Here is a 24,460-nt window from a genome sequence, read left to right on the forward strand (position 1 = left end):
CCTCTCATGGCTCTCAGACCAGCTCCCAAGCCACAAGTCAGTACAGCGTACAGAGTATTCAACCATCAATAGTTCGTACAGAGTATTCGACCATCAATTCAGCCAGCTTTAAAGGCGGCATTAGCCCGTTTGGGACTGGATGCAGCACCAGCGGCCGTGCCTAGAATGCCTTCTTTAGAGGTTCCATGCAGCCCTCCACATTGGTAGTGCCACCCTCAGCCCCATATATTGAAGAGCTGCAGAGATGCTGGGTGGTCCACCTGGGCTAGCCTAGCTGCGGCTTTCCCATCTCCCCAGGGACTGCAGGGCACTAGCGGCCATGCAGGACGCATCCACCTTTGGTCTTCAGAACATGCCGAATATACAGTAGAGCCGTCAATGACAGCCCTGGTTCTATCACCCAATGAAAACTTAACACCTTACGCCAGTTGCCCCCGTGCATAGTGCTGTGTCAAGGATGACTTAATTTTAAGAAGCTATGACACGGCAGCACGTATGGGATGCATTGGGAATTCAATGTCCCACCTGATGCTGGCTGTAGGAGCCAAAATGTATGGTGTCTATTTTGAGTGCAATGTTTTTGTGTTCCACTGGGTGGCGCATATTCATTACCAATTTGTGATGTAAGTATATAGGTAGGAATAACGTGTTGCTGGTTAGGTGTCCGACCCGGAAGAGCAAAGGGTTTTGACTGCTAACGCTGCACTAAGGAGTGAAACGCTATGCTTGCTCACTCCGGTTGACTGTTTGGTGAATACTTTGCCTTACCTATTGTAATGGACTCTTGTGGAATAAATGGATCACTTCGATTCAATTTGAAGACCGTTTACAGGTGTTTGGATTTAATTCACAGTAAGTCAATAGAGTAGCACAGCAAGTAACTTCAGGTAACATCTAGCGCGTCAGCTCAGCCACTACCCACGTCAGTGACACCTCAGTAGTTCCGTATCAGAACAGAACTCCTAAAACTGGCCCTCGCACAGACATTGCAAGGGGCAGACCAGACGTCGTCTCAGGAGCTGTGTGACACATCACTCCAGGCCCTCGCCTACATGTCTAGAGAATTCGGTAGACTGATAGCATATTTAACCCTCGCTAGCCGCCAAATAAGGCTAGCCCAGTTCCCGCTGGCAGAACCCGACTTTTTCCAGCCAGCAGCTCAAACGCTGGAAAGCGATAACACCAGACCCCTGGGTGCTGGCAACCCTGTCAAGGGGCTACAGCATCCTATTTCGATACCGACTACTAAGATTCAGAGGGGTCAAGAACACCATAGTTTGCCACCCAGGGAAGGCCCTAGCCCTGAGACAAGAGATCAACGCTCTCTTAGAAAAAGGGGCCATTACACCAGTCGACAGGCAGACATAGGAAGGTGGGTTTATTCAACATTTCATAATTCCCAAAAAAGACAGGGGTCTCCGCCCGATTACCCACCTCAAGGTCCTGAAATTCCATATGCTGCGCACTGTGGAAGTTCTCTAGAGCATTCAGGAGAACGACTGGTTCACAACCATCAACCTGAAGGATGCGTACTTTAATGTTCCGATTGCACCACATGACAGGCAGTTCCTTCGGTTTGCCTTCGAGGGACAGTTGTACCAGTTCTGCGTCCTACCATTTGGCATAGCGCTAGCACCCCGTGTGTTCACCAGGTGTATAGCAGCATTGGGACCATTGCAGGCACAGGGAATACGTATTCTACCCTACCTTGACGATTGGCTGACCTGCTCCCAGTCGGAGGCTCAGGCCCATATAGATGCTGCTGCAGTGGTTGCTCATATCTCAGAGCTGGGGCTCAAGGTCAACCACCGGAAGAGCTCTTTGGTACCCAGTCAAGAGACCTTGTTCTTAGGCATGCAGTTAAATTCGCGGACAATGAGGGCAACCCCCTCCCAGAGGATGGTTCACAATATCTGCCAGCTGACTGGCCGCTCCAGAAGGGGCAGGTCACTAACTCTAAGGACATTCCAACAGTTGGTTGGCATGCTCACTGCTGCCTCTACCCTGGTCCCGCTGGGCCTCTTACCACTACTACCCACTTCAGAGGTGGCTGAACAACCTCCACCTTCATCCGGCACAGCACGGACACAGGCTAGTGAGGGTCACTGCTGCAGATGGCTCCTCTGCCCATAGAGGAGGAGAGGGTACCTGACGCAGGGGGTTCCCTTAGGCACTATCCCTTCCCGGAGGTCATCGCCACGGATGCTTCCCGGGAAGGATGGGGTGCGGCCTGGCAGTGTTGGACAGTCAAAGGCTGCTGGAGTCCGCTGCAGCGGCAGCAGCACATAAATGTGTTAGAACTACAGGCAGTATTGCTTAGCCTACAACACTTCCTCCCGGAAGTGGCAGGCAGACATGTACTGGTGAGGACCGACAATACAACAATAGTGTACAATGGTGTACTACCATGTACATCAACCACCAGGGAGGCACCAGTGCTTGGGAGTAGCCCAGCAGCTCTTGCTGTGGGCCCATCAACGCCTTTTGAGTCGGCAGGCTATGTATTTGCCAGGCACTGCCAACAGAGCCGCAGATCTCCTGTCCCGCCAGAACCCCGACCCAGGGGAATGGAGACTCCACCCAGCAATAGTACAGACCCCATGGGCCAGGACGCACTGGCGCATGCATGGCCGAGACAACGGCTGTATGTATTCCCCCCTCTGCCTTTAATCCTGCCCACCTGCACAGGATTACAGAGGAACACCACGAGATGCTACTGATAACCCCTCAGTGGCCAGGGAGAGTTTGGTTTCCAAAGTTGCTGCGGCTACTGGACGGAGAACCCTGGGGCCTTCCAGTGAGGAAGGACCTGCTGTCACAGCTGGGTGGCCAGATCTGGCACCCGGATCCAGCTCGGCTGCAGCTCTGGGTTTGGCCACTGAAGTGAACCAGCAGTGGTCAGCAATCCCTACATCCTGCAGTTCCTTCAGTCACTTTTTGACAGGGGACTTACATCTTCCACCATCAAGCTGTATACAGCTGCCATCTCAGTGCGGCATAGCAGAATTGAGGGGAGGACGGTTGGTTCCCATTCCTTGGTGACCCGTTTCCTGAAAGGCACTCCAGTTGTGCCGGTGCACATCGACGACGTCACCCAGGTCACAGGTGACTTTGTTGTTACTAATACTCGACCTGCACATTCGTGTGATGGACATCCATGTGCTGAAAGCACCACCTCTGGCGGTCATCCAAAACTCTGTGGTTACATGCATAACCCTCGTTACGCTTCTACAATGCACCTCAGGAAGGCGTTGCAGCCATTTGAGCAGAGGCGGTGCGTCAAGATGTTGGGCCATGTTGAACTTTATGCAAATGAAACCAGTGAACGTGAGGCGACTAGCCAATGAAAGTAAATTTTCGGTAAACAAGTTTGCTCCTTTGCTCTAGTCTACCAGTCCCAAAACAATAGCCTGCCAGAAATATTTGTTCCACCTGATAATCGTCTTGGTTTAATGAAAATATTTTTAAGTTATATAGTAGCTAAGCCATTAAGTTTAGAACAAGTTCGCCACTGCACCCTATCTAAAAGACCTTGTTGGCAACTTGAACCAAGACAGAAGGTGCTTTGGAAGAACATGTCAGTGATAATTTGTGAGTGTTTCAATAAAATATGTTAAAATTCCTTGCAAAACTCCTTGCAATATTGGTTAACAGTATTATGTGTTAAGTAGGCTACCTCCACTTTAGTAGCCTACATTAGCTGGCATTGTGTAATTATATAAAATAAAATGTTACACCATATATACTGCTCAAAAAAATTAAGGGAACACTTACAGTTTTCCACAATTGTTAAAACACATTTTTTGAAACCTTCCACCCTTTTCTCCATTCTCAAAGTACATTCACAGAATGTCTGACAGTTCTTGCAAAATAAAACACTCGCCTCAAAAGTTTTACTTGTGCTCAGAACCAAACAGTGTCAGAGTACTGATCCAGTGTATGATTGAAGTGTTCCCTAAATTTCTTTGAGCAGTACTTTAGCCTACTACACGCCCACAAGAGGGCTAGGCGTCTGCAAGCGTATTCACGCTGCAATAATGGACACGTACCGAAGTGTTTACAACTCAACTACCTTGTAACTAGGAAGGTGTCTTAACAGGGCAGTAGCATTAATTTAAAAGGGGTGATAATACAAGTTATTAAACTCACTTTAAACTCATAGTTGAAGGCTTTTGGTAAAAAGTGCATTTATTACAGAAGATCTTATCTATATGTATTACTATTTATTGATTTGTATGTTATTTAATTTAGTCTATTTATTATTCTATTTCGAACCATGGGTTGCACAGTGCTTCTCAAGTGTGTTTCTGTGTGTTCTTCCCCTCAGGTATATGCAGAGTTTTGAGGAGCTGCTAGAATTTGAAGCCCGAAGCCCAGAGAGTGGTCGTACACTGAATGAGTGTGTGAATTACATATGCATATATATCTTTAATCATGCTTCTGAGGTAATAACACAAATGTACTAAGTTAATTTATTCCGCAATTATAACCATTTATATATATATATATTTTTAAATAAATTGCTTATTATGGTCCTCTAGCTGTCCATTCAGAATTTACACTGTGCTTTTGTGCCGTCCTGCTTCTGTAAGAGGTAAAGAAAGACAGTGGGTGTGTTCGAAACAGAAGACAGCTGCCTGCTGCCTCCCTCCCTATATAGAGAGCTGTCTCACTAGACATGACTTTGGATTAAATGCATCTTTTAAAAATGAGCGTAGCACTCTATAATCTTTGGTTAACACTACGTTATGACGTTAGCAAAGGCTGGGCATTAAACTAAATTAGCTTACGTTACCGTATACATTAGTTTTACGGCCGGCAGATATATCAGACCAGACGCTATTAATGGTTACAGCAATGGCATAATCAGATAGTAAATTGTTTATTTCTCATCTCAAATCTGCAAATCTAAACAAAATAATGTCACACAAATTACATTTTAAACAGATTCAGCCATTACTAATGTCATCTGCCATGTTTCTTTACTTTTCACAGCTGTTTCAGACGTTGCCGCAGGGACTTTGGGTAGGAGGGAGCATGAAAAGTGCATCGATGCTGCCTCCAAAAATGACCGTTATTTGGGAAATCTAAGATATCTTAGATGGCAGCAAAAAAAGAAAATTCTGTTTCGAAACGCACTTGCTGCTTCGCTCCCCAGTTAGATATCTTAAAAGGCAGCAGTTTTACCCGTTTCGAACAGACCCCGTGGCTCAAAAAGGTGCTTCAGGGGCACTGAAAGGTTGAAATATGATTGGTTGTTGACCTCAAATATCAACAACCTTTCACAAAGCTGAAATTGAATGATGAACTGTATCTTTAACTTTAATTTTCAGCTTTCTGGACACCCTTAATAAGATACGTAATCGGCACAATGATGTAGTGCCCACAGTGGCCCAGGGGGTGATCGAGTACAAGGATAAGTATGGCTTTGACCCCTTCATCAGCAGCAACGTACAGTACTTCCTGGATCGTTTCTATACCAACCGAATCTCCTTCCGCATGCTTATTAACCAGCATAGTGGGTGAATTTTAACATACATTTTGTATTCTGTTTGCCAGCTATAAACACATGTGGGTTGCTGTGTACCTCCGTTTAACCATCTAGAGTTAAAAGAGAATTCCAGCGATTTTTCAGATCTCTGTTTGTCAAGGTAACTGAGTACTGTCGGTACGGTCTGTTATGTTCCCTCGCAATGTTTTTGCGTTCCCTTTCAATCATTTCTGCATTCCCACTGAGTGATTTTGCGTTCCCTCCCAATAGTTTTGCATTCCCTTGGAAAAAAACTATTCCAAGGGAATGCAACATTATTGTGAGGGAATGTAAAACTATTGAGAGGGAACACAAAACTTATTGCGAGGGGACCCAAAACTATTGCAAGGGAATGCAAAAATATTGCGAGGGAACACAACAATATTGCAAGAAAACGCAATAGTATTGCAAGAGAATGTAAAACTATTGCTCTAAATAAATCCCCCTTCGCAGGCTCTGTATGATCTGGTCTTACTTCTTCTATGAATGTTGCTCATTGTGAAATCCATATGAAATTGATACTGTCAGTTTCCCCCCTTATGGAATGTACAACTTTTGACTAGACACTGACAACTATTGATTGGACACAGTTGTATACCCTTACAATATAGTAGTGTTTATGGCATGCAATCAGAAATGAGCTCATTTGTCCTTGTTTAACCATTGTTGTTTAAAATGTGATATCCTATGGCAGCACTCCTCTTCGGTGATGCCACTGCCTATCCCAAACATATAGGAGGCATTGACCCTGCCTGCAATGTGCCTGAAGTGGTGAGAGGTAACTGTGTTACACTGACAGTGTCTTGTGTGTGCTTGAGTAATAGGGCACGAGTTAGTGTGGGGCTGCGGAAGGATGCAGCCTACTCAAGGCTGTGATTCGGCCATAGGCACAAGGCTGGAGGCCAAGTTTAAAGTTTAAAAATCAAGTTGAAAATGATATGATGCTGGTACAGAAAACATACCTACACATGCACTAATGGGATGTTAATATTTTACGTCCACATTACATTGCATACAGTTAATATTCTATTATGTAAGCGTGTATTCCCTTGGAACCTTATTCATGGCCTTGAACTTGCCAGATGCATACGACACAGCCAAGATGCTCTGTGAGCAATACTACATGATGGCGCCAGATCTTGTCATTCAGGAATTCAACAGTAAGTGTAAGGAATTGGATTTTCTGTTTTGCATTCATTGTATCTCTTCATTTGATGTTTTGGATCTCCTACATTCCTTACAACTCTCCAAACCTCAGTGCTGGACTCATAATGACCACTTCTGTGTCCCCCAGCTAAATCCAAAGAAAAGCCTATCCAAGTGGTGTATGTTCCCTCACATCTCTTCCACATGCTCTTTGAACTGTTTAAGGTATGATAAACCATTTACAACAAGAGACAACGCTACCTCTATTGATCTTGAATAGGATAGTTCTTCTATGTGTTGTCATGTTGTTTTGTGTGATGTACCTTGGTTGATGTGTTTGATTCTGTGGAAAGAATTCCATGAGGGCCACAGTGGAGTTGCATGAGGACAATGACAAAGGGCTTCCTCCAGTCACAGCTTTGGTGACCCTTGGAAAAGAGGACCTTTCAATAAAGGTTAGTACGTAGAAGGGAGAGGTTTTGAAGGGTTAGTGTTAATGATGCCACTTATTCAAATCATTAGACAATTTTAAATATGTATGCAAATCCACAAGTAAAAGTCCATATAGATAGATAGATACAGTAGATAGATAGATACTTTATTGATCCCCAGGGAAAATTCAAGGAATATGGCTACAGTCTCTCTCTCTCTCTCTCAAGATCAGTGATATGGGTGGTGGAGTGCCTCTCAGGAAAATGGACAGGCTCTTTAACTACATGTATTCAACTGCACCTGCGCCGAGTCTGGACTCCTCACAGTCTGCAGTCCCTCTGGTAGCTAGATTTCATACTGACATGATTCATGATCATGATCTATGATCACAAGGTTGGGGACATTTCTGAATGTATAATGACCTCCACCTCTGTGTTTGTGTGTGTGAATGATTTATGGAGAATTTTTTTTTTCTTTCAGTTGAATACACTTTTATTGTAATTATATTTTTTTAGGCAGGATTTGGCTATGGTTTGCCAATTTCCAGGCTGTATGCACGCTACTTCCAAGGAGACCTCAACTTATACTCAATGGAAGGAGTGGGGACTGATGCAGTCATTTACCTAAAGGTTTAAAATATCACATATTGTTTGTTACATATTATTAGAAGTGTTACAATACAAAATATAATTTGTTTATGACTCTATATCTAGTAGGCATAAAATGTTAGCATTGTATTTCTATCCTTACTGTTGGTTGTTTTTCTAATGGTCGTCTGTCCATTATTATGATGTAATTAATCCACAGGCTCTGTCAAGTGAGTCCTTTGAACGTCTTCCGGTCTTCAACAAGTCAGCCTGGCGGCACTACCAGACAGGCCCTGAAGCAGATGACTGGAGCAACCCGAGCAGTGACCCTCGGGATGCCTCCAAGTACAAATCAAACCGATAAACTTTACCAGGCAGCAGAGATTGTGTTAGCATTTATTCATTTTTGTGATTGAAATATGCACTGCCAGTTTGTTACACAAAGGGCTTGGAGGGCCGCATACGTCTCCATGGTGTCATATCCAGCAGAGTCCGTAAAGAAGCTTGCTGAATGCAGGAACACAACTTAAGCTGTCTAAACAGAATGATGATCATAGAATGTAGCAATTAACTATATGCCTGCAACAACAGAAAAGAATGGAAATGTTTGTTTACTTATATTTGTTTACATACTATTTTACTGATGCTGGTGGAAGTACATCCTAGGCTTTCTTTCTTTTTTTGTGAACACAGCACACGTGGATGTAAATGTGGAGATTTAAATCTGTTATGCCAAAGTTTTAGAGGCTTCATGAAGTTTACACTAATTTAACAATGGCTGTGTCAGTCAAAAATATGGATATGTTACTGAGGTTGTTGTATTGCACTTTAAACATTCTTAGGCACATAAACTATTATGTTGAAATGTGTATATGTTATATACAGTACACATCATGTGTATAGCGTTTAATATCTAATGCTGCTGTTGTGTTTTTCAGCACAATATGCAGTTTACATAATCTGCCTCCTTTGTGCTGTTTTTGATGCATGGATGTGGCCATTGACACGTGTATTACTTAGAACTGTATTAAACTCAGCAATTTAACTAATCTGGGGTTCATTTCTAGAGAGGGTTGTAGGCTCACTTCTGTCACAAACTTGGTAGTTAGAACTGTCGTTAATGGATTTGGTGTTTCTAGAAAGGGTAGTTCCAACGATCACATTGCAAAAAGTTTGGTGGTTGGAACGACAGATGGAGGAGTTGTAGAAGTGTCGTTCATGGATATTTGTGATTGTCAACGTTTTGACTGCATTATTTGGATTAGATTGACGCTCCTGAACATCCTCCAACTGAGTATTTCACTTTTTATTATATTTTACATTTACAGTCATTCATCCTTAGTGCAGGGGTGTACGGATACTCTTGAAATAAGACAAACATCATCATTAGGATGTTTGCAGTGTATAGGAGCAGTGTAGTAATATACTGTATACTGTATTTCAATAGAGACTGCATGAGATCCGTCTGAAACATTTTTGACAGTTTCTCTTTCAGTTCTGCATTCTCTTGTCATGGCTTCTGTCGTCATGGTGTTTCTCCATAGTACTTCCTGTTTATTAAAGGTTTTGGACAGCATGTGAAGCACCTACACCACCTCTCTTGCCAGTTTGGAGCATATTCATAAGACTGAAATTTGCTGATGCTATCTGAGAACAGTAGCACTACTGCCTTCTGCTAACCATATCTCGGTACCAAAATTGTAAGATCTATCGAGCCCCACCCTCGTCTCGCAATATTATCCAAAGTGAAACCAAATTCCAGTATCTGCATTCTGAGTCAGATACACATGATTATTTAGGAGGAATTGAAAGATATGGTGACCCTCTGCATCATATCAGAGTACAGTACATTGAACCAGTACTTTTCAAGTTGTGAGCAGACACACAGGCAGACCGACAGACCTGATTATAAAAGGCAGGGGCACCGAAAACGGCCAGCAGAAGAGAAAAGAACACAACATGTGAGATGTGACACAGTGCTTCTCTCTTACAAAGCTTTATTACTCACACCAAAGGGTCGAAATGTTACAATAGAAAATGCAAAGAATAAAGCCTAAAGCAGGACACACACTATGATGATGTCACATAGGACATGGCAACTCACATGACCTCACATAATCGCTCATGATGATGTGCTCATACAGCAGGCTACTTCTCGCTCACACTGCAAGCATGCACCAACAAAAAATTCTGACGTGCCGGAGCTGGATTGTCTAGGCTTTGTGAGCCTGCTCAAACCGCAAATCAGATTAAAGGGGAATTCGGTCCGATTCTAAAGGTTGTTGGGCCAAAATAATGCAGTGTAAAATTAACACATATTAAAATAACATAACCTCGAATATCATTTGTATCCAAAGCTGTTCAGGGTGAACATTTCAACAAACAAAATATTTCAATGCACAATGAACTGATTTGCTAAGAAGTACATTACAATAAACAGAAAATAAAAATGCAAAAGTTTGCTGCCGTTTTTATAAATGTAATTGTATGCGTTCACAATTGAGCAAAAGAATAAAAACAGAATGAATTCTCATTGATGACAATTCTAGCACCCTATTGAGTGATTAGTTGATGTGATAAAGAAATGTTAAGCCAATGGAGTTTGCTAATAGATAGATCTATGGTGACTTATTGCACTCATTCTGCCAAACACTTTTGATCATTAATGCATATACTGTAATGATCATTGCGATGTTACTATGGATGTCGACCCAGGTTTGATTTTCAAATGCTCAAAGTCACTTTGGTAGAAAGAATCTGCTAATTACGAACCTGTCCTCTCTTTCTGTCCTCTCTTTCTATTTGCCTCCATCCCCATTTCCCCCTGGGCCTTTAGTTTTGTTACCTTTGTTTTTATCTCCACCCCCATTATTCCCTGGGCAGTTGAGAGAGGACTGGGTTATTCCAAGTTCCAAACAAACCCTGGCCTGGTGTTCTAAACTATATCTGAAGGCTGCACGCATGTCTTCTACTCCAATGCCATCAGGGACTATGATGTGTGCCACAGTGGTGCTCCCTCTGTTACGTGGCCTGTTCTTCTGGATTTGGAAGTTGTAATATCTCTGTAAATTGTCCTTGGTAAACGAATTCTGTAGATCAATTCGAAATAATTGATTATGTACCAAGTTACTCCTTCCCTGTTGGCCAAAGTATTGATTTTGCCACTCCTTTCTAGTGCCCGGGAGCCTGGTACAGTTATACCCCTGGGGTCGCTTAGTGCTATGAATGTCACTCCGTTGTTGTCAGGCGCTAGACGAATCACTTGTGGTCCATCAGGTTGCCGTTTGATGCGGTGTGGCAGGGAATACCTGCTGTCTCCGGGACCAATAACTCCACAGCAGAGGATGAAGGTGAGCAACAGTCTGGTGAGTCTCATTTGATACGCCATTTCAGCTTTGCACTGGAGAGCAAGTTATAGAGAAAGACAATTAAGAGAACAACATGAGGCAGAAACTATATTCAGTGTAATAAGTTCATGCTCCACTTGGATCTTATCCATGTTTCGTACGGAAACTACATTTTTGGCATGCATTTACAGTATTTATTGGTGCAATTTATCTGTTGGAATATCATACCATATCATTTTCAGATTCCCATTTTAACCCAGTAAGAAACTACATAATAAAACATATTGCAACACACTGGTAGTGAACAGTATGGTAGTATTTATCGTCTAATATTTCTCTTAATTTCTTATTCCAATAATTGGATCATACCATAACATGCCATTATCCATACCATACAATTATTGTTATCACGTACCCTTCTCGCTTAACCTTTTCAATGTTTGATTGTTGTGATCCCCAGATATCTTTATTTGATCTCTTTGTAATTGTGTCCCCTGGAAAGATGTGGCAACCAGTGAGTTGTACAGTTGAGTTTTTATTTTCATATATGGCCTATATATGGATGTTACATACAGTTCACATGTTTCTTACCAATACTGGTACTGGTACAATACTGGAGGGAGGAAAATCTGCTACAGACTCAGTGATCTGTTTGAAACCTGAGCAAAGATGAATAACACATATTTACATAATCAATGTGCACTGTACACTGTAGCGAACATATGGAGTTTTTCTCTTCTCATTTTGGTGTGAAAAACAATCTAGCTTATATACATTTATTATGTAAGTAATTGAAAATGCATTATTTAAAAGAACAACAAGAAAAAACACACAAAATGGCCATATGACTGCAACGTCACCAACTGAATAAAATAACCAAGCCAGCCAAACCAAAAAATGAAAATACCATCAAATGCAGCTCAGTTACAAATATGGTTATACAGTTATATTGTGTTATTCTATACATAACATATACAGTAATGATCAATTACACACAAATAAGCTTATACAGTATCATCTTTCTCACCAAGCATGAAGGTAACAATATTTGTATAATTTGTGTCTTTGTTCTACAGACAAACTACAATTTGTAAAAGTCAACACTCACCTGTAGCTGTAGATCTTCAGAGTGTCTCTGAAGGGCTGCCTCCTTGACTCGAGACTGATGGTTTTTATGCTACTGGGAGCCTGAGTCAGCAAAACACGTGGTTCCAATGTGAGGGACATTTTTATCTATCTAGTAATTTGTAATGACATTTTGTGTACTTGTATATCGGTACCTGTGTAGTTTTTCAAAAATGTACAGTATTACATCCAGGACCAAAACATGTTTCAAGCAATGGCTTCATAATCTGACAGGAAAGTCAAACACACACATTTCTATTTAGGTACTTTGTAGGTGACATCAACAAATTTGACACATTTACCAGAATGGTTAGGTGCAGTTTGGTAATATGATGAACATTTTAAAAACCAAGCAAAACAGTGCATATTGACCCCTGCTGCCACTGTTTAAAAATCAATTTAAACATTATCGTATTAATCACTATTAATAAATAATTTTTAATAGCAATTCACCTTTTTTTTCTTATGACTGAAGCTTGTAAAAACTGACATTTGAATGTAAAATCACAGCATTAATGTTGTATCAACACAAAATCACAATGTTTAAATTCAAATATTGCTTAGCATTATCTTTTAAACTTTGAACATGGATTATTTTCTACAAACTATATGTCCATTGAAACCATCAAGGCCATTAAAATTGACTGCCAACCTCAAAGGAACCCCCAAAAAGCTGTCTGTTATCCCAGAGCAGTCCCATCTCACCAGGGGCACCATCCAGGGTAATGCACTGATTAACGAGTGCAAGTAGCCTCTGTAACAGAACTCTCCAGCTGGAAAAGCTTTTTGGTGTGGACAATTAGGAATAAAGTTATAAATAGTCATGAAATAATAGAAATAATAAGGATATAGGCCTGATAGTCACTTGATGGTCTTTTGGACCCACACCATCGACTTCAAGGCACCTAACCCTAACCCAAACCTTAACCCTGACACTAACCCTAGCGCCTTCCAGGCTGCGATGCCTTGAAGTCGACGGTGGGGGCTCAAAATACCATAGATCCTGATAGTGTTTCGTCAACTGACATGAACGTTACTGTGTGTGGTTATGAACATGCTTATAACTTTTGAATAAATCATATTTATTTTTTTTCTGTCAACCTCGACCCTATGAAATGGATACAATCACAAGTTTTAGTTTTAGTATCTTTTAGTGTACATGGTTCATACTGATGATGTTAAAATAACAGACAAAAGGCATAACATTATTCTTTCTGAATGACCACTTCAATTGAATTTTCCTTTATAGCTGAGAGGTTTCCTGAAACCTAAAAATAACTGAACTACACAAACTAGTCATGTTACTTTTTAAACCACAATGTTATTACATTGAACTAACATATTTTGCCACAGCAATGAATTTATCCAACAGAATTATGTAAGAGCAATGTATATCACATAAGTAACTAAGCATAGGCCTCAGTGCAATAACACTGAGATAATCAAGCAGCTATCCAGTGTTGTTGGCCAAAGTTTTCACATGTGTTTGTTAGTTTTTCTCAGTTGCTAAAACACTAAAAGCCATTGGCTGAAGAAAGTTCTCAGTTGCTTGAACTCATTAAGCTAATTGTTCAGTCTTTTGTCAATACCTTAAACCATTTCACATGGTGAAACGCAATTTGCAGATCTCACTTACAATTTTAAGCAAAACTTTGAACACATTCTCATTCTCAAAACACATTCTGCACTCTAATGCACATACATCCATATTAACCACTCAAAATTGATTTCACTTGTTTCAATGATGTGACAAAACCAATATAAGCCAGTTCAGAGAGCAAACAGGTTGTTGAAGGTGGGAATGAGAATGGATAGAAGAAACTATGTGAGAGGACGAGGACAACTGCATATGTGAGGTGGGGACGAGGAGGAAGGGGAGGATGGCAAGAAAAAAGGATTTCTATTGAACACTGTAGTACAGTGCATTGTAGGCTGTACTGTACTGTAAACAAATCGTATGGCCCTGAAAATTGTGCTTTCCATTTGTTTACAGTATGACTGTTCAATAGATTTTGACTGGTTGCAAGTTCATATCAACAAAGAACAAGAATCAAAGGACAAGTTTGTGAGATGCAGGCTACTGTAAAAATAGGGGTACAAGGAGTAGGAAGAACAAAAAAAAAGAGCAAAGGAAAGTAGTAATTAATACTTGATGTTTTCGTTCATCAAAAGACAATGACGGAAAAATACGAAATTTGTTTTGAGAAATGTACTTCTTCCTGAGAACTATGTTTTGAACAATGCGTTTTCTATTTTCTGGTGTATTGTTTAGTGACTGCTTGATAGTGTATATCATTTTGATCACTTTGTTTATGATTTGAGAGCAGTGTTTGATTTTGAGATCAAGTAAAACTGTTTTGAAGTGAAAGTTTGTTTTTGAGCACAGGTAAATCTGTTTTGAGGTGAAAGTTTCATTTTGATCACAGGTAAAACTGTTTTGAAGCGAAAGTTTGATTTTGCAAGAGGGTTCAGAGGTTTTGTAAATTGTGCTTGAAGCTGAGGTCTTGTGTTTAATGTTTTAAGAAAACGGAGCAAGGTTTCAGAAATTGTGTTTTAGCAATTGAGAAAAACTGTAATGTTAGTTATGCTTAAATGCCAGGAGCTGGGTTGTATTGTATGTTATGCTTTCAGATGAGTCATGCTTTGTTCCTACCATGAGTTCGTTAGGTATTAAGCATGCGCAAAGTATCAGTGGTTCCAAATTGCATGTCTTCGTAAAAATATTTTATCTCAAGATTTTGCAAATTATCTTCTATTATTATTAATTGCAACATCTGAATCTCTTGAGTCTCAAGCTGTATAGCACAGTGATGTTGAAGTAACAAGTATATTTCATGTAAACGTAATTTTAACAATTGCATTGGAATAAGTTGCTTTAAATTGGGTCATCATGGCTTGAATTTAATCAACCGAAAGAGAAATGCAGAATCAATTTTAGACATTTAATTTATGTAAAACTAATGTACACATTACAATTTATACAATGGGCTATTGATTTCTAATTAAAGGTCTAACCTTGATTTCAAATTAAATTGTCTAACCTGACTCTGGCGAGAGTCAGGTTAAATATTGTCTCCTATTGCACTGTAAGTTTGTTGTGAGTCACTTCAGATAAATGTAAAATAAGTTTAAAAATGGTAAGATGTTTTTTTCAAACTGGGCAATAAACTCCTTCAGCTCTGTTAAGATTGTTTAATGGTCCACACACAGCGGTTGGTAGTGTGTTTGCTGGTTTGACTTGTAAGAAAGTTACATAACAGGCTATCCTCCACAGACCAGGGTTGATAAGATAGCAGGGATATCGGTCAGTGTTCTTCAATGAGAGCATTTTTCACAGTCTTGGTCATTATAAGATGTAATTGATCAAGTGAGGTTGATTATCTCAACAAGGATGGAGAAAATCTCAAGCAGAAGGAAATCTAAATCATGTAGCACTGAGGTTCAGCGTAATAGCAACATTACAAGATAATGTGTCATACAGTAAATCTCACACTGAGTTCTCTGACTGTGTACCGGTAACCTCTTTGCAAATTGCAACGCACATACACGTCATAATCTCAAAAACACAAGATGGTGTGGTGTGGCACAAGGTAATACCATACTTTAATCATTAGCTGCTTTTCATTCCATTCTTTCTGTTCTGCTTTGTATTCTTTTATGTTTTTTATTCTTTATTCTTATGTTAAGTGAGTGTTGTACTTTGAGAGCATATAGATTAACCGGAGTCAAATTCCTTGTTTGTTTTATGCAAACCTGGCCAATAAAGCTGATTCTGATTCTGATATAGTCCTAGAATGAAAAGCATTTTCTCATTGATGACATGTCTGAGATAATTTTGAAACTAAAAAGGTATGATGACTTTAACCAGCTTACCTTTACATGATAATTACATACTGTATATAAATTATACATTAAATAATTTAAATAATAGTTTAAAATGTAAATATAAAGGAATTCAACATCCAATATATCCGTCAAGTTTGTACATGCAGTACAGGAATAAATACATATGAGTTTTAGTTTTGGAGACACACGCACGCACTTAAGGAGCTTCTGTTTCTGTGTGTGAATGTATTTCAGTCAGAGAGGCAAAGTGCATTTCATGTTATCTTTGTGCCAGTGCTTGTACATCACGTGGTTATATGTGGTGGATATGTATGTATGTATGTATGTATGTATGTATTATGTGTGTATGTATGTATGTATATATGTATGTATGTGTGTGTGTGTGTGTGTGTGTGTACGTACATGATGTCTGTCTGCTTGTATGATGTGTGTGTGTGTGCATGTAAAATGTGCAACATTTATTTCTCTTCCTCATCCCCCTCGCTGCCAGGGCTTCCAGGGCTGCTGCGGCGTGCTTTCGGGGTGGGTGGAGGTGACCTGAAGCGCAGGAGGGGCCAGTGGGTCGGGGGCAAAGGAGAGCGTTCCCGACCAATAGTTTTGCATTCCCTTGCAAAATCAAAAGTATTGCGAGGTAGCACAAAATTATTGTGTGGGAATATAAAACTATTGAAAGGGAACAAAACTTATTGCAAGGGGACCCAAAACTATTCCAAGGAAATGGCAAAATATTGCGACGGAGAAACAATATTGCGAGAGAACCCAAAAGTATTGCAAGAAATTGATTGCTCTATTGCTCTAGATTTATTATTAACCTAATTAACCTATCTAACTAGGTTGCACTAACGACCAGGGGGACTCGAGTCACATGACTTGACTCGAGTCAGACTCGAGTCACATTTTTTAAGACTTGAGACTTGCTTGATCAACATGTATAAAAGACTCGACTTGACTTTGACTTGCTATTCATGACTTGAGACTTGACTTAGACTTGAGACAAATGGCTTGAAATGACTTTATTTTTTTTCATAGATATTAAGGAGAACTTTACGATTTTAGAAAATCTGCTTAGGTGCTGTTGCATGCGTCAAGCGAGCGAACCTGTCGTTGTACCAAGTGACGTGACGCGACAGACCAACAGCAAGTGCCAGATCAAATGAGACAGACTGAGGTAGGCTAACTTGCAAATATGGAAGGCTCTACGTTCATACCAAAACATTATAATGTTTGCAAAATAGCGACATAACCACCACCACGTTGATTTTCATCCGAAGTTAGTCGTGTTAGAAACCTAACGTCAAATTTGAGGCATGTTAAGAGTTGGCTTTGAATCTATTATGCTTTTTAGTTAACGCCATATTAGGTTAAACTGTGTGAAATGGCAAAGTGAAACATTTTCTTGTCTAAATTTAACAGGGCTCGAATTATCTTTTTGTCTTTAAGGGGGTCTCTCTATCTCATAAAAAGTTGGCACACCCCTAGCCTAACAAGGCGATACAATAAAATAGCCTAGGCGCAAAGTGGCGCTTTTGCGCAGTACAGTATGCGCACGGTAGCGCACTGTAGGCCTAGGCTTTACCTTGACACACGCACACAACAACAGACATAGATTTTTCATAGAAATTGATTACTTTTAATGCATTTTTAACATATTATTGATTGTAATAGTCCATATCTCATTTCAATTTCACAATACAAAGAAATAGACTAAACGAAGTCTGTGTCATTCTCAATTTCACAACGTAACTCATTTAAACCAGACCACCGTCTCAGATAGACTATCCTCACTGTCAAACACAATAATGCATGTAGTGTAACGTATACACAGGGGAAAAAGCACTAACTGGCAGAAATGAATAAAGCCAGCCAAACTATGTTGTAGTATTAGGATAATGTGTTGAACCGTGGAAAATTAATAGACGAACAATTTTGGAGTTTGCACTGAGATATTGTCGGGTAGCCATTGAATATTCCGACATCAGAGATTGCTAACAGGTGTTTCAAAATATCTGGAAACTTTCCGGAACTCTGAATGGCAGAGGATAGCTACAGATCATCAGACAACACAATCATTGTAGGCTGCATTATGGGCCATAATTATGACCGCCGCGCATGCCCACATTTTTCTCGCATGCCCACATTTCCGTCAATGAGTCCCGGGACACTGAAAGACCGGGGTACACGAAACTTGGTGGGCATGTAACCCCACATGGATAGCATGGGACCATCGTTTTTCGTTTTGATCTGTAGCCCCCCCGCTGGACTGGACCCCCGAAAGGAGGGTAGGGCAGACACAGTTTTCTGTGAATATCTCGAAAACCGTAGGGTTTAGTAGGACCATTTTTTTTTGTATGTTGATCTCAAGGGGCCATGTCAACCCATTCCATAACCACTCATTTCATGTATAGCGCCACCTAGTTAAACACAAAAAAGTAAAAATTAGTTGTTGTAATCAAAGGTATCTGTGACCTAACATAGTCAAAACTGCACGAAATTGGAAGTGTAGGATCATTATGACACCCTCTGTATGCACGCCAAGTTTTGTGGAATTCCGTTCATGGGGGGCCACACAATAAATTAATTTATGTTACTATACACCAACTGGCCTGTAGGTGGCCGGAGACAGTTTTCTGTGAATATCTCGAGAACCGTAGGGCCTAGGAGGTCCACCTTTTTTATGTATGTTGGTCTTAAGGGGGCATGTCAACCCATCCCATTACCACTTATTTCATGTATAGCGCCACCTAGTTAAAAATTAAAAAGCAAAAAATTAGGTGTTTTCATCACAATATCTCTAGCTGACAAGGTCAAAACTGCACGAAATTAAAAGTGTAGGATCATTATGACACCCTCTGTATGCACGCCAAGTTTTGTGGAATTCCGTTCATGGGGGGCCACACAATAAAATAATTTATGTGTACATTTAGTGACATACACCAACAAGGATTCCCGGGACACTGAAAGACCGGGGTACACAAAACTTGGTGGGCATGTAACCCCACATGGATAGCATGGAACCGTCGTTTTTCGTTTTGATCTGTAGCCCCCCCGCTGGACTGGACCCCCCGAAACGAGGGTAGGGCAGACACAGTTCTCTGTGAATATCTTGAGAACTGTAGGGCCTAGGATGACCATTTTTTTCCGTATGTTTTCCTCCAGGGGTCATGTTACCCCATTTCATGTGCATACATGTGCACAAACAGATACACACACACACACACATACATTCACAGTAATCATACGTATGACACATACTCACACAGTAGACATATGTACGCTTGCATGCACAGGCACACACACAAGCACGCACACACACACACACACACACACACACAACATAAACATGTACATGCACACAATTCAAGAATTTCTCAGAATTATGAATAGGCAAGATGGAGGTGGGGTTGTATAAAATGAATTTTACATGTGAAATCTATGAACTAATCATGTTTTGGTACTTGTCTAGCAGATACCAGTGAGAATTGAGTGTGGATAATGCAATTTAGTGAGACAGTTAGAATCATATAGGCCTTTCAGTGTGATTAATTTTTGTGGAAAAAAATGTGCTGGACTGGGCGGCGGTCATATTTTGTACCGCTTTGCGGTACATCTAGTTCTATAAACCGTTCAGATGTAGGCTATGTGGCTTGAATGAATGTCTATTTGTTTGTTACAAATAAAACTCCAGCAGTTCATAACTAGCCTATTGTAGCTTATTTCCAAGTCAAGTTCCAACACTGTGGAAGACATCATGTCTTACCCCTGTCCCTAAGAAGCCACACCCTAGTGAGCTTAATGACTACAGACCTGTCGCTCTTACATCACATGTGATGAAGACAGTGGAGCGATTGGTCTTATGGTGCATTCAGAACACCTCGGAATGACAAGGACCGCCCCCATGGCTACTTTGTTTTTCCGACAGCAAGTGTTCAAGTGCTTTGCCATCGAATGTGTGACAAACACGGATGCCACAACAAAGGTTAAAGCATACACTCACTAATCCTAAACAAAAAACTGTATTTGCTTAAAATATAGTGTAAGATGCTCGTGAAAGAAAGATATGCAGCTTTTCAAGTGATAAAAAGGGCAAATTCCCAAGTTCACATTAAAACTGTTGGACATGAAAGGCCACATGGACTACAAACGAACTACAACGTGACGACAAAAGTGATGACGAGCCCCTAACTGGGCAACTCTGTTAGCAAAATCTAGCCCCAGTTTCCGACCTCTGACTCACACATTAAGTGACGTGAATGACGCGGAATGATGATGTTTTCACTCGGAGAAAGGTTTTTCCGAGGCCCATGAACGCTAGGTAAGTCCCATTGTACCGAATTTTGGATGCAGTTCCACCAGAGTTCCACTGGGGGCGATCGCCATGAGTGCAGAATGAATGGGAGTCAATGGAGCTAGACGGCTAAATTTGTCTCTTTCACCTGATTGTCGTTGACAAATCTCAGATTTAGCGCTGATTTTTGTTTGCAATAAATACAGCAGAACTTTCATTCTTACTCATTAAAATGAGCATGATGACTGACGAAATAAATTCTTATGATGTAGTTTAAATAAACCACTGTTGTCATACAGTTAACAGGCCTGCATTGTAGCACATAAATTCAATATCAAGTGTTTCCCCTATCTATTTAGCCAACAGCAGAAAATAAAAGAATATCCAAACGTTTTCAGTGGGCTAGCCTACCATTGTTGCAGAAATCACATATAAGAAGGTATCCCTTCGATTTCTGTTTATTTTCGCATATTCCAACATAAGGAAGCAGCATGAGACTCCTGTCATAATCGTCATGAGGACATTCCTCCCAAATGGCCCTATCACGTCTTTGAACTGACGTCATGAGGGCGTGTTTTAGCGTGCAGCTCGTGGAAGGCAACTGCAAGATCTGTCTGCAGACTAAGACTCCCGCGATATTTTAAGGTCATGTGACATGGTGTCACGGTGGTAAGTCCCTCCAGAGCCCGTCTACGGAGAGCCTTGGCACTTCCTATTAAGCCCCATTGCATCGAAGTTGGTTGCCGTTCCATTAAAATTCCACTGGGGGTGATCGCAGGCGAGTGCAGGTTGAATGGGGGTCTATGGAGCTAGACGGCTAAATGTATCTCTTTCACCTGCTTGTCGTGGAAGAATCGTAGATTTTATTGTAGTTTATGCAAGTTCAATATAGATTTTAGATCTAAAGTTGAATGAACGAGTAGTTATGTCCTTTTCATTTCTTACAGGTTGGGTCGTTGTTGCCCATATCACGCTAGCATTGTGCTAATGAATGACGTCATTGACATATTTGAAAGGCTTTTTAGAAGACTTACGTGACTTCAAAAAATATAACAATCAACAGTGTGTATTTTCTTTGCCTCTCCTAGCGAATGCAACATTCAAATTACTACTCAAAAAATTATATCCAGAGAAAAGTGGATATTGAGGGGTAAAGCTCCATAGACCTCCATGCATTCTGCACTCGCCTGCGAGCGCCCTCAAGTGGAATCTGAGGAGGAACTGCACCCAGTCCAGAAACCGGAAGTAACCAGACAGTGCCAATTCTCTTCCTATTAGACATTCTCTGGTCCCTCCCCGGCTGACAGAAGTCGGACAGAATTTCTAACCAGCAAGCATTGCGTCCATCCCAGTATGCATTGTGTTCAACCCAGCATGCATCACATCAAGTCAGATCTGCACAGATCTGCCTCAAGTCGAACACGCCTAATAACTTGACTGATTGAAGAAGGAGGCGTGGCAAATTCCGTCACGCTCCTCCCGAACTTCCGTTTGTAAACGCCATTTAAACCAATGAAGTGTGAACACATTTGCAAGAGATGACTTCTACTGTGCTAAGGTGAAGCTCAAGATCAAGTGGATTCCAGGTGCATTAAGTTCATCATGGCAAATAGCTTCAGGCAATCCAACTGAAAGGTCAGATGAAACTTTATGTAGGCCTACACTATACTATCAAAGAGTGGATTGTCCGCACACTTGCTCCCATCAGGAATTTTTATTGAGTTTCACCCGTGTGTAACGTTTCGAGCTAAACGCTCTTCATCAGACTTGAATATCAGACAGACAGTCGCCATATTTAAACAAGTACAAAAGGTCACATGACCCATCAGAGTGATATATTTAGATAGATTTACAAAACACTTATATATACATATATCCACAACGTCATAATATCTACAAAACATGCACTTATAGAAAAACATTTATATACTATACTTTGTAAAAACAATTTATTTATATAAAAAAAAGTACAAGCTTCCACCCTATCAGAGTACTTGGCTGTGTATCAGGCCACATTAGGCCGTCATAATAAGTAAACATGATATTGGCGTCTATTCAGTCTACAGGTTACTAATCATACATTTCTATAAAGGAGACTACATTCACATTTAGAAAATATAATATATAATCATATCCAAAGAGCACTTCACACCGTCGAGTCGAGACATATCACAAAATCAGTTACAGAAAAGGCCTAATACTGAAGTCTTCATTTAAACCTTTAGGTGCCATTGTATCCAGTGTGTAAATCCAGTACAGTTCACGTTTGAGAAGTAGAGTGTCAATATGCCCCCCCCTCCGGGGACTCTTAATAGATTCTATTCCGATGTATTTTAGAGAAGCCACATTATGTCTAGCCTCTTTGAAGTGAACTGCCACTGAACTTTTCATATCCTGATTACGAATTGCGGATCTGTGTTCTGTTATCCTGGTTTTGAGTGCTCTTGTGGTTTTGCCCACATAGGCCAATCCACAGGGGCAAAACAGCATATATATTAAATTTTTTGTTTGACATGAGATGATGCCCTTAATTTTGTACTTTTCTCCTGTGTGGGGGTGATTGAATGTGTGTGTTTTGTATGTGAAGTTGCATTGTTGACAATTTCCACATTTACAGTTTCCCGATTTGACATTGCTGAGAAAGTGTGTAGGGGGAGGAGGTGGTAAGTCCGCCCTAACAAGCATGTTACGGAGGTTTGGCTGTCTCTTATAGACAACACGTGGTGGTCCTTGAAAGATCTGTCTCAGTGTTGGGTCTGTATCCACAATATGCCAATGTTTTTTAATAGTCCGTTCGATATCTTTGGCGATGGGAGAGAACTGGACACAGCAAGTAATCCTAGGCACTTGATTCTGGGCTCTTTTCCTGCTCAGACTCTCGGATTGGGACATTTTATCAAATCTATTAGAGGCTTCTGTGATCCAGTGTTCTTTGTATCCCCTTGTTCTGAATCGATCTTTTAGTATGGTAGATTGGATCTGATAGTCCTCATCTGAACTACAAATTCTCCTGATTCTATTGAACTGTGATATAGGGAGGTTTTTCTTAAGCGACGTTGGGTGATATGACTCCCCATGAAGTAAAGAGTTTCTATCGGTGCTCTTACGATACAGATCAGTTTTTAGAGTATTTCCTTCCCTTATTACTAAGATGTCCAAAAAGTTCATTTTTGACTCATCCACAGACATGGTGAAATTTAGATGTTGATTACTTTCACACATGTATTTATGAAATTCTTTTAGTTGGGTCTCATCCCCTTCCCATATGAAAAAAATATCGTCCAAGTACCGTTTCCAATAGGATATGTTCTGTATGTAGGGATTCTTTTGTGTGTCGAAGATCACCTCTGATTCAAACAGTCCCACGTAGAGAGATGCAAAGCTAGGAGACATTTTAGATCCCATCGCCACACCAGAGATCTGGAGATAGAAATCAGTGCCAAATAAGAAATAGTTACATGTTAGGACACACTCAGTCAGATCAAGAAGGCATTCAGTTTTTGGGCTATTGATAGACCTTTTTTCCAAGAAAGATTTTGTAGCCTGTAAACCACCCTGGAAAGGGACATTTGTGTATAAAGACTCAATGTCCATTGTTACCAGGAATTGTTGGGAATTTTTCAATTTTACAGACTGGATCATTTTGATAAAGTCCATGGAGTCTTTCACATATGAAGGGAGCGAGACGACCAAAGATTGTAAAGTATGGTCTACAAATGATGAGATTTTTTCAGTCAGGGAGCCAATAGCCGCAACAATGGGGCGTCCAGGTGGTGTATCTGTAAATACTTTATGGATTTTAGGGAGAGTGTAGAAGACTGGTGTAATAGGGTAATCCACCTTCATGTATGCATGTTCATGTTTGTTTATATGTCCCATCTCCATTTGTTGGTTTAATTTCTCATGCAGCTGGTTCTTGAATTTCAAGGTAGGGTCAGATTCCAATTTCCTATAAAATTTGGAGTTTTTCAGCTGGTTCTGTATTTCACTCACGTAACAATCACGGTTTAAGATCACAATAGCCCCGCCTTTATCTGCACTTTGAATAATCAAATCTTTATCCTCTTGTAACGTCCTCAATTCTTGCCTTTGAATTCTAGTTAAGTTATTTCTAACTTTATAATCTGTTTTCAGAGGTAAATCCTACTTTATACCTCCAAAA

At 40.6% G+C, this 24,460-nt stretch overlaps 1 protein-coding gene across 3 annotated transcripts in view; it reads left to right on the forward strand.

Moving 5' to 3' along the window:
• Positions 1-9,271, forward strand: part of LOC143111336 (pyruvate dehydrogenase (acetyl-transferring) kinase isozyme 3, mitochondrial-like) — a 16,298-nt gene extending 7,027 nt beyond the window's left edge. The window contains exons 3-11 of one of the 3 annotated variants that reach the window (XM_076273558.1): positions 4,328-4,399; positions 5,334-5,518; positions 6,225-6,308; positions 6,613-6,696; positions 6,825-6,901; positions 7,030-7,131; positions 7,336-7,449; positions 7,624-7,737; positions 7,916-9,271. In XM_076273558.1, coding sequence (XP_076129673.1) covers positions 4,328-4,399; positions 5,334-5,518; positions 6,225-6,308; positions 6,613-6,696; positions 6,825-6,901; positions 7,030-7,131; positions 7,336-7,449; positions 7,624-7,737; positions 7,916-8,059 — 976 coding nt within the window. In that variant the 3' untranslated portion in view covers positions 8,060-9,271. The remainder of the gene's footprint in view (positions 1-4,327; positions 4,400-5,333; positions 5,519-6,224; positions 6,309-6,612; positions 6,697-6,824; positions 6,902-7,029; positions 7,132-7,335; positions 7,450-7,623; positions 7,738-7,915) is intronic. The other 2 variants (XM_076273559.1, XM_076273560.1) reach the window with 2 other exon arrangements.
• Positions 9,272-24,460: the final 15,189 nt, after the last annotated feature.

Source organism: Alosa pseudoharengus, unplaced genomic scaffold (assembly GCF_046254945.1).
Source record: "Alosa pseudoharengus isolate Yale_2024_CS ecotype anadromous, Long Island Sound unplaced genomic scaffold, YU_APseudo_1.1 YU_APseudo_1.1_scf_8, whole genome shotgun sequence".
Classification (NCBI taxonomy): domain Eukaryota; kingdom Metazoa; phylum Chordata; class Actinopteri; order Clupeiformes; family Clupeidae; genus Alosa; species Alosa pseudoharengus.